Raw genomic sequence first — 11,561 nt, forward strand, 5'->3', positions numbered from 1 at the left:
CTCTGGCACACACCTCTGTAAGTTTAGAGGACCATATAGGAACTGGAGCAGGGCTGGCAACTAGCACTTGTGGAATGAGAGGTCGCAATGACATGTAATTTTGTTTTTATGGAAGATTGAGCTTCTGTGCTCACTACTTGAAGCCTGCCTTTGACGTGCCACTGGGGATAACATCTGTAGGAATCTGAGATAAAAAGGTCCTTAGAAACAGGTATGTGCTCAGTTGCTTGGTTGTGTCCAACTCTTTGGAACTCCATGGACAGTAACCCGCCAGGTTCTTCTGTCCATGGAATTTTCCAGGAAAGAATACTGGAGTGGATTGCCATTTCCTCCTCCAGGGGATCTTCCTGACCCAGGGACTGAACCTGCATCTTTCGGCTCTCCTGTGTTGGCAGGCGGATTCTTTACCACTGTACCACGTGTACAATGATAAAATACATACATACATCTATGTACACTTCTTTTTTCTCTCTCTAAAATTATTTAATAAATATATAAACATATATTTACACATTTTTCCTATATGTGTCAGATAAACTTGAAATCCAACATTTTCTTATGCTTACATCTGTTTCTGGCATTTAGATACCCGATCATGCAAATGTAATAGATCAGGACAACTGAGATTGAAATGGTCTACCTAATTACATGGAATAAGAGTGATTTTCATCTTGACGAATAAGGCCTTCTAAAAGAAGGAATCCTCTATAAGATATAAAATGTTCAGAAAAACTCCATGGAAATATACAGAATATGTTAGATTCTATGAAGATCAGTATTTAAATTACATCCTTAGGGAATACACTGTGACTAGACAGACACACATCTCCCAGGAGTCTGGAGACAGGATACGCACATCGCTCTGCAGTTCGTAGGCTTTCTTTGCCTGGATCACATCATTCTGATCTGGCAGACAAATCCACTGGTGCAGGTAATTGCGATAATCAATGTCGCTAACCAGGACCTGGCACTTCTTGGCCTGAACGATGGACATCATGTCCAGCGGTGTACTGTGAATCCCTTTAGACTTCTCATAAGCTTTCTTGTATTCTCTGTCACTCTGAATCTTGGCAGCATGGATAGACCACACCAATTTGGGGTCATCTTGCAGGGTGCGGAAGCCCACGTGGTGGCCCAGTTGCTTACGGTAACCTTCTTTGTATTTGTACTACAGGTATGAAAAAAGAGATAAAAAGACATATGAGAATAATGCATGAAGAGGACTTTTTATTAAATGCTTTTGGAATATTGTTTTAGCCTTAATGTGAATTGGCTCAACATGGGCAGTCATTATATATTTCAATTCACTTTAAGGAAATTAGACAGGGCTATTTTAGACCCTTTCATTGAAGATATGAGCAAGTCAGGAGGGATATAGCATGGTGGACAAGATTAATAAAAAAAATAATAGCTAACAGTTACTGAGCAATCACTATATGTCAGACACTATTATGAGTGCTTCAAAGTATTGCTGCTGCTGCTAAGTCACTTCAGTCGTGTCCGACTCTGTGCGACCCCATAGACAGTGGCCCACCAGGCTCCCCCGTCCTTGGGATTCTCCAGGCAAGAACACTGGAGTGGGTTGCCATTTCATTCTCCGATGCATGAAAGGGAAAAGTGAAAGTGAAGTTGCTTAGTCGTGTCTGACTCTTAGCAACCCCATGGTCTGCAGCCTACTAGGCCCCTCCATCCATGGGATTTTCCAGGCAAGAGTACTGCAGTGGGGTGCCATTGCCTTCTCCAAAGTATTAGGTCAATTCATATGAAACTGCTGAGTTCTTTAGTCAAAAATAGTTGAATAGATGCAATTATAACCTCATTTAATCCTTTTAACATCTCTATGCTGTTGATATTAGCATTATCACATATTTCAAATGGGAAAAATAAGGCACAGTAGGGTGGCAATCATTATTGCCAAGGTTGCCTGGCAAGTGGAAATTAGGTCACATGGTCCCCAAGAGTACTGAAGGTAGCTGAGGTAGGAAAAAGTCATATGTGTGGTCTTGGAGACAGACAAGAAAGGTGCATGTTTCAGGAATGGAAAACAAGGTTGATGGTTCAAATCAGAAGATGACAACAAAAGGCCTGTGGACAAGTCTCCACTCTAAGTGTCTTAGGGCCAGTTTCTTTTTCCTATATTTGGATAACACAGGAACATTTGGACAACGTGGGGAGAGAGAGAAACTGATTGACTATGGTTTTAGAGATAAAAATAAGAAAGAAGAGACAGCTGGATACATAAGATAAAAAATAAAGAATTTGAAGAAAAGGAATGAAGGTGGCTTAAAGATTTGGAGCTGGGCCTTGGTAGGATAATTGATTTGACTGCTGGTAAATTTTTAAAATACTGTTAAATGAACTTCAAATAGTTATTCAGAACATTATACATATGCCTCCAGTGTAAGATCTTGTGTATAAAATGTGATTTCAGTCTAAAGTTTAACATAAAACTTTCATCTTTGATTTGTGTTTATGGAGAATGTCATAAAAATGTGGAGGATTAAAAATCACATTGTACTGGCTCCTAAATGTTCCCTGAGAATTTCGTACAGATTCTTCATGATATTTCACTTCTACTTATAAACAACTTAGAAGCGATTTACACATAGACTTCACCTATGTTCACCTTAGTGTTTTTCACCCCATTTTAATATTTTAAAATAGAGTTTTTAGCACACGAATTTAAAAGCAAATCAAACCAAAGCAAAATTCTTGAAAAATCCTTTCCCAATTTGTTGTATAGAGTAGAAAACCCACAAGGAACTAGAAGGAGCTGTACCTCGCTGGCAATTTCTCTGGAGGCTTTGGCATGCTTGATTTCAATGGCATCTGCTCTCAAGTCATAGCCTTTCTGCTTGGCCTCATCCCAGTCTTTCTGGTAGAGTTTCTGTTGAGGGAAAACACAAGTTTGCTTATAAGAACTGCAAATCAGTGGACAGACTCACAGTAGTTATACTATGAATCATAAAGCACACTGTACATGATGGCAGCTTAAGAAAAAAGTCACTTCTGAGATCTTCTTTCAATTATTGCCTATTTATTTTATGGAGCACAGGGTACTTGTGATTATAATTTTAAGGCTAAACATCTAAATCTACTATTGCTTGGATTATCTGCATCCATCACAATGTGGTACAATGTGAAACTATCCCCTTACACATGGGAACTAAGAATCAACCGCGAACCTAGAAAACCTTCATCCAGCTACCACATAAGACTAGGTAAGATTTTTTTCCTAATGTTGCCCTTTGACTTTTCAAAGAACTCTGCTAAAGGGATGTGACATACCTATCCTTCACTCTCCACATAATTAAAAGTTTTGGTTTTTCTTATGGCCTTGAAATGTCAAACAAGAAAGTTCTGGATTAATCCAAAACCTATAAATACAATAGAGACTGTTGCCTCTTATACTTCCTTGTGTAAGAGGCTCTTAACTAGGGAGTTCATTATTCTCAATTAGTATACGATGAAACTGAGCTATGGGCATTGGACGTAGGGCAATGACTTCCACGTTGAAAGGAGGACATCAGTAAGTTTCAGGTATCCCAACTCTCACAGTGCAGGGACCCAGACGTGTATCTAATGTTTGAAGGAGAATTTCCATTCATATTGCCTTGGGAAAGGTAGCTAAATAGAACGTATCTGGCACCCCAAGCTATAAACACTTCTAAGGTGGGTAATTCGTCCATTATAACACATTCCATATGCTGACAGATACTGTCCTTCAAAGACCTTTATACTCCATTATTATGCCTCTTACATTGCTGATTTGCATTGCATTGATTTGAGCCTGCAGTATGAGTGGTGTGTCAGAAGGAATGCTTATGTTGGTTTTATCTTTATTCCAGGCTTCTTGATACAGTTTCTGTGGAGAGAAGGAAAATATTATTTTAATACAGTGACAGATATTTGAAACTTAAGCCTTCGCAACTATTTAACCTGGAAAAATGTTTTGTGCTATGTTTGCAATGGTTAGTTTCTTGTGTCAACTTGACTAGGCTGCAGTACCCAGGTATTTGGTCAAATATTATTCTAGCTGTTTCTGTGAAGGTAATTTTTAGAACAGATTAACATTCATACCAGCAGATTTTGGGTAAAGTAGATTACCCTCTGTGATATGGGAGGTGGGGGGCTTCATCCCATCAGATGAAGGCTTTAAGAGAAAAAAGACTGACCTCCCCTGGGCAAGGGTAATCCTGCCAGCCAACTGCCTTGGACCTGTCTTCCTGGGTCTCCAGCCAGTTGGCCTATCTTGCAAACTTTGGCCATGCCAGCCTCCACAATCATGTGAGTCAATTCCATAAAATAAACCTCTGTCTCATATATCCCATTTAGCTCCGTTTCTCTGGAGGACCCTGACTAATGCAGTATTCTACCATTTAATGTGGAGCATTATGCCATACGTTTTGTAATAGGTATTTGCTTTCCAGCAGTGTCGTGTAGTGAGTTTTCATTTTAGTGCTTCCAAATTTGCGTGTGAGATAGCGGAGAGGCACACTGGCATTTGTCACAGCTCTACTTGGCACGTGCCTTCACTAAACTAGCCAAGAGATTCTTAGAGTCGCTCCCATCACTTGAGGTCTTTGAAGAGACACAATCCATTTGCTCTGTTGGGGTGGCATCTTTCGAAGAGAAAGCCCCATAAGAGGGGAGCCTGAAAGTAGGATGGTTCTTACCTCGCTCATTTGCAGAGAATTGGCTTTTGCCAGGACGACCTCTGGCGTGTCGACAATGGATGTAAATGTCAAGGCTTCTGGGCGAGTCCTGTAGTGTCTTTCATTGATCAGGTCTTGAGCATTCTTCACCCTGTTCATTTCCACTGAGCCTTCTGGCATCCAGCCGATGCCACGCAGCCACTCCAGGTCTGATTTGTACACATTCTACAGAGACATTAGACACAAAAATTGTTCCAAGTGTTAGACACAGCATCCCTGAATTGAAAAGTTCATGGGGTTGAGGGGTTCAAAAGCACAAGAGATGGTGGTTCTAAAAAAGTAGGACCTGAGATTTTACGTGACTCAGGGGTTTTAATATCCAGAGCAATTTTTCAATTTTCAATATCCAGGGGAAAATAATTTTTTTTTAAATAAGGGCTTTATTTATTCATTCATTTAGCCACATGGCATGTGGAACTTCCCCAACCAGTGGATCAAACCTGTGTCCCCTGCACTGGTAGCACAGAGTTTCAACCAGGGAAATCCATGTTAAAGAATAATTTTTTATGCTAGGCATGAATAGGAATAAAATGGTAATAATGCTAAATTTCATGATTTGATATTACAAAGAAATCATATAACTGAAAAAATATAAAAATATTTTGTTGAATCTCATTCCGTTTTCATCCCATAATAACTGACCCAAGGAAACTCTGTTCAGTGTTTTGGATATAGTACAATTGTGGCAGTTATTTAATATTCAGATAATTTATGTTAATCTAAAATATATTTTCATTGCCAGACAGTACAAAGGATGTAAAAAAAATAATCTGGATTCTAGGCTAGGGAAAGAGGATATGACCTAAGCAGAGTTCTTTATCTAACGTTCTTTGATTCCAATAATGTAACTCCTAAACAGAGGTTTTAACAATGTGAATGGTGCCCCCTGAGGTGGTGCCGTGAACAACCCATGGGTCACTCCACAGAGGCACTTTCTGGACAATAACAAATCTATGCCCTCCCATTCCACCTTTCCCCAAGTTCACATTACTTACATCACTCTGCAGGTCATAGGCCTTCCTGGCTTGGATAATGTCGTTTTGATCAGGTAAGCATGTCCAGTGATGCAGGTAATTTCGATAATCAATGTCACTGACCAGAGTCTGACATTTCTTGGCCAGCAAGATGCCTAACATGTCCACTGGGCTACTGAACTTGGTTTTCCACTTCTGGAACTCCTTCTTGTACTCCCTCTCACTTTGAATCCTCCCTGCATTCATGGCGCACATAATCCTGGGGTCGTCTTCAACACTTCGGGCTCCAATGTGGTGGCCTTTGTGTTTCTCATATGCTTCTTTGTATTTGTACTAAAACATGAGAGATACAAGTTTAGAAGCCTGATTTTAATACCAAAAGCATGCTGACAATCACAGACAATAATGGAAAGCCACAAGAAATGGACAAGAGTTTTACACTGCAAATATTTTGATATCTCTGAACAATTTTAAACTAATGTTTTGTGCTATCATAAAGGTAACTATAATCATATATCTTCACTGCTGAAAACTTTTTATGCAACAACTCTGACTACAATTTCAAAATGTGTTTTTCTTCTCTGGGACAGCAAAAGGAAACAACAAGAGGAAGCAATTAGCAAGTGTGGCCCACCAGCTGCACTACAGTTGTTCAGCAAGGTGAGCCCAAGGGGGTTAGACAGACAGCACTTACGTCACTGGCAATGTCCCTCGAGGCCTTGGCACTTTTGATGGAAATAGCATCAGCTCTCAGATCATAGTCCTTCATCTTTGATTCATCCCATCCCTTGGTGTAAAGTTTCTAGGTGGAGAATAATATACAACAGAAAAAGAAAGGTGTTGTAGAAAGTTAATAGGCCAGTTCTAGTAAGGAAGGTGGTAAGGTGGTAACAGGATTTTAACTAGTTCTAGACTAAAGGCTGAAACAACAATGAGGAAATCTCTTACATGGCTGATATTGGCAGAATTGCTCTTGGCCAGCAAGATTTCCGGGGTGTCTGGCATCACATGGATGGAGGTTTTGTCAGCATCCCAGGCTTCCGTATATAAATGCTAGGGGGGAAGTAAGGTAAACGCCTTTGTTAAAGCCAATACATTGCAGTTATTATCAAATTTATTTTATTTAGCTGTAAGATAACCTTTTAAAGTTTATTTGGAGGTGAGGGAAGCAAAAGGGGAAAGAGTAAGTCATGGCCATGTTTAAACAGACACATAACAGTTTTATAGCCAATGGAAAACAACATCATGATCTCAATTATTAATTCTTTTTATTCTGTGACTCTCAGGCTCTCTCATAGAACCTTCAAGGATGGAGCTTGGCTGTAGAACTATGATATAGTAGAAATCCCTATATTTCAGAGCCAATCCCAAGGTCAAACCCAGCTCCTCTATGTCTAAGCTGAGTGATCTTCAGAAAGGTACATAAGGCCTCACACTTGTCATTTTTTTGAGGGGGGAGGATAATCATACCCAATTCAAGTTTTTTAAAAAACTTTATGCTTGTCTCTTTCTTTTAGCTGAGGTGAAATTGGTATTTAACTTTATTGAGTATTTTTTTGTTGAGATCAACCATAACATATGTATAGTGCCTGAGTCATGGAAGGAACTCAACAAATTTTATGATGTTTCCTATTGTTATTTTCACAGTGGGTGCTCTGTTGATGAGTATGGTATAGAATAAGCTTTCTGGAGTTTTAATACCCCAAACTTTGCAGTTTGCTATCTGAGAGCCAATTTCGTACTCTGCACTGAGCATACAATTTCATTGCCCTGATATTTGGAAGACATTCAGGCAGGTGTGGGAGAACTCAGAAAAGTTCAATTCAACTTCAAATGTTCATATTAAGGGCCTACCTACTGGATGAAGAAATTAGCCGAATATCAATAAGCAGACTGCCAGAATTCTGGAGGAAAGCAGCAATCATCTATTTTGTGTAATAAAACTGAAGGCAGCAGTAACAGCTCACTTTCCAAAGTGGGATTTCCACAAGCAACTAATTTGAGATGTGCACCGACACTGCCATGCACAGTGTTTCTCAGACTTCTGAGCAAAATGTGAACAGCTGTATGTTTTTTACATGATGGATAAAGAGACACCAATGGCTTGAGTCAGCTCTGCTGAGGAGAACGTGCAGACAAAAGTATTGCATTTGTGGACATCTCCAGGTCACTGCCCAGAAGAATGTGTGCTTTACCCCCAGAGAACTTGTTTTAGGCTGTGCTTCCCCATGCACACAGAAATGTGGGGTCAGGGTTAAGAAGACCATGCAGGTCCAGCTAGGATTCGAGCTTTGTTGAAGGCCTGCATGAGAATCAGGCCCATCACCTACCTCTCCTTTCTCTGGAAACCCTCCAGGACATTTCTCACTTTATGAGCCCAGGTTGAGGAAGGTATGACTCAGGCAACTGGCCACAGCTGAAGACTCACCTTGCTCACGTTCAGGGCATTATTCTTTGCTAGGACAATCTCTGGGGTGTCTGTAATGCTTGTGAACTTGAGCTGGACTGCAGGCTGGCGGTACTTCCTTTCACTCAGGATTTCTCCGGCTCTCTTCGCATGCTCGACCCCCACAGAGTCAATGGGCACCCACCCAATGCCTCTTAGCCACTCAAGATCAGCCTTGTAAATAGCCTGAAAATGAAATAATGTCAAATATTTGTAGAAATTACCTCCACAACCTGATGTTTCACGATTTAGCATAGACAGATGGTGTGTAATTTTGCATCTCACTTGTGTAAATTTCTGAAAAGACACAGTACTGTTTTACTTTGATGCAGAACATCTAGTTCAACACTTTGTCCCTGAAGGTAGTCAATTCCTACTGTTTTAAAGACCTATGAAATCTCTAATAATATGTGATTTCATTGATACAAAACCACTTTAAGAAAATTTCTGCCTGCCTCCCAATACAAAGTGTTTATTCTCTGATTTGATTGCCCATACCTGTCTGTATGGGAATAATTTTCTGTTAGAATACAATTTCTTCCTATCTCTTTGAGCAGTGGCCTTCACAGCCATTGTGCAACATAAAGAAAGGATGAACACTATTGCATGTTGAACCAATGTGTTTTCTGGGGACACAAATAAGGGATCATTTTTCACATGATTCTATACTAATACTTCTAAGCCAAAGAGCATATATACTTTTACTTTTATTTAGCTTATCCTCAGTCTCCTTTCTTGTGTTGTAGTTTAAGAAAAAAATATATTTTGTCCTGCTTTCACATTTCTTCTTTCAATTTAAAGAATTGGCTGATGAAGAATTTCTCTTATAAGTAACAGTTACAGTTCTTTTTGTTTTTATGGCTTTTTGAGAAACTATTTTTTAAAATGCCATTACTTTTATCATTCTCTCAAAAGGAACTACTTATCAGAGCCTGATCAAGAAAACAAGGCGCTACTATACCAATAAGGTAGTATTTGAGTCCCAAGGACAATCTATAAACTTTTGTGCATAAAATTAGCTACAAGGGTATATTGTACAATGCTAGGAATAAAGCCAACATTTTACAATAACTATAAGTGGAGCATGTTTTAAAATTGTGAAACATTGTATTGTGCACCTGTAACATATAATACACAATACACTTCAGTAAAAACTAATATATATATTAGTACCTCACAGATTTAGTTTTTTCTCCTGATACTCTAATTTTATTTTTAATTTTTAAAAACTGAAGTATAGTTGATTTACAATGTTGTGTTAGTTTCAGGTATATAGCAGTGATTCAGTTATATAACTGAATATAGATATATATATATATTCTTTTTCAGATTCTTTTCCATTTTAGGTCATTATAAGATAATATAGCTCCTTGTGCTATATAGTATGGCCTTGCTGTTCATCTATTTTCTGTAGTGTGTATCTGTTAGTCCCCAGCTCCTAATTTATCCTTTCCCTTCCTTAGTTTAATACTTTTGATAACCATTTTCCAATGTGATTGGTTTCTTCCGAAACCAATGTGTATAATGGATGTAATTTTATGCTTTTCACGATATTGTCCTGAGAAGTTTTCCACAGGTTTCACAAGACTGCCAAAAGATTCCATGGCACACAAAAAGGTTAGAATCCCTTCTTGAAACCTTGTGAAGAATATTAAATCCACTCACATCACTCTGAAGGTCATAAGCCTTCCGAGCCTGAATGATGTCATTCTGATCAGGCAGACAGGTCCATTCATGAAGCAGATTCTTGTAGTCTATGTCGCTTACAAGGATCTGACACTTCTTGGCCTGCACCAGCCCCATCATGTCCACTGGGCTACTAAACTTGGTCTTCCACTTCTCAAAGTCTTTCTTGTACTCCAGGTCACTCTGGATCTTGCCCGCGTGGATGGACCACATCATCTTGGGATCATCCTTAATATTTCGGGCCCCAATGTGGTGGCCGAGCTGTTTGCGGTACCCTTCCTTGTACTTGTACTGAAGAAAAGAATAAAGATATAAGTCTAATGATAGGGACATCTTATTTATATCATATTTCATAGTTTCATAGATGTATTATTTCTTTTGATTTTCCCCACCACTAATGTGAGAGAAAAAGATTAATATTATATCAACTCAATTTTATAAAATAGAAAACTGAAGCCTCCACGAGTCAAGTGATTTGTTCAAGGTCACACCCTAAGCAGGTGGCAGGGCTAAGACTAAAATGGGGAGCTTCTGATTCCAAATATTTTTCCCATCAACTAAACTATACTGCCTCATTTACATTTGTTTAACAAGTAAGGTAAAAATATTTTGTATAATTTAAAAGAGAATCTACTTAAAGATGTGACTTTTTCTAAAAAAGTTTTGATATTATGAATGTTTTAGAATACTTCCCTTGTAATTAGAATTTATAGTAAATTCCATAGTCAAGCATATGAGCTATGTTTAGAAAGTTTCACCAGGAAATACCTCCCTTATTTGCCTGTCAATGTCATTGAACTTTTAACCAAGAGAGAGTAAATGCCTTGGGTTAACACTCTATTTTAAAAAAGTGTTACTCAAAAATAACACTTTATAGTCCATTTTACCATGAGATGGTCATAGTGTGGGCTTCTCCAGCTTAGTAGCCAGAAACAGTTTTGATAAAGGAAGAAATGAACCGTATGTCTAAGGTCTGGGACACTTCCAGAAGAAGGAAAGTCCGGATTTGAATCCTAAGGAGCCCTGGTACAGCATGAGGGTACTGGACACCCTCAGGAGAAGTTTCTCATGAGATGTGAAGGACTAGAGAAGAGAGAAAAGTGGGTGCTGAGTAAAAGCTTTGCTTACTTCTCAACTTGCTTTTGTGTCCAGTTATCAGAGAAGGCAATGGCAACCCACTCCAGTACTCTTGCCTGGAAAATCCCACGGATGGAGGAGCCTGGTAGGCTACAGTCCATGGGGTCACTAAGAGTCGGGCACGACTGAGTGACTTCACTTTCACTTTTCACTTTCATGCATTGGAGAAGGAAATGGCAACCCACTCCAGTGTTCTTGCCTGGAGAATCCCAGGGATGGGGGAGCCTGGTGGGCTGCCGTCTATGGGGTCGCACAGAGTCGGACACGACTGAAGCGACTTAGCAGCAGCAGCAGCAGCAGCATAAGCATATTGGTAGGAGAACCTTACTAAAGGTCAACAAAGGATTAAACAAAACTCTAAAATGAACCCATAATTAACATTTTCTCTTACTGTAAGAATAAATGGATAGTAGTAGGAAGGAGTTCACATTCACATTAGCTGATTTACATGTGCTATCAATGTCTTTAACAAAACTGTTTTTTCTTTATTACAAACATATGGGTCATCAGCTGCTCAACTTCTGAGGCTCAAAAATAGAAACGAATCACCAGTCCAGGTTCAATACAGGATGCTTGGGGCTGGTGCACTGGGATGACCCGGAG

General features: G+C 39.3%; 1 protein-coding gene across 16 annotated transcripts in view; it reads right to left on the reverse strand.

Moving 5' to 3' along the window:
- The window catches only part of NEB (nebulin), a 208,427-nt gene that overhangs the window by 90,778 nt on the left and 106,088 nt on the right, over positions 1–11,561 (reverse strand). For all 16 annotated transcript variants that reach the window (XM_010839994.1, XM_010839993.1, XM_010839991.1 and 13 more), the window contains exons 77-81: positions 9,801–10,112; positions 8,118–8,321; positions 6,638–6,742; positions 6,384–6,491; positions 5,711–6,022 (exon numbers count right to left, since the gene is read on the reverse strand). In XM_010839994.1, coding sequence (XP_010838296.1) covers positions 5,711–6,022; positions 6,384–6,491; positions 6,638–6,742; positions 8,118–8,321; positions 9,801–10,112 — 1,041 coding nt within the window. The remainder of the gene's footprint in view (positions 1–5,710; positions 6,023–6,383; positions 6,492–6,637; positions 6,743–8,117; positions 8,322–9,800; positions 10,113–11,561) is intronic.

The sequence above is a fragment of the Bison bison genome, unplaced genomic scaffold (assembly GCF_000754665.1).
Source record: "Bison bison bison isolate TAMUID 2011002044 unplaced genomic scaffold, Bison_UMD1.0 scf7180017864139, whole genome shotgun sequence".
Classification (NCBI taxonomy): domain Eukaryota; kingdom Metazoa; phylum Chordata; class Mammalia; order Artiodactyla; family Bovidae; genus Bison; species Bison bison.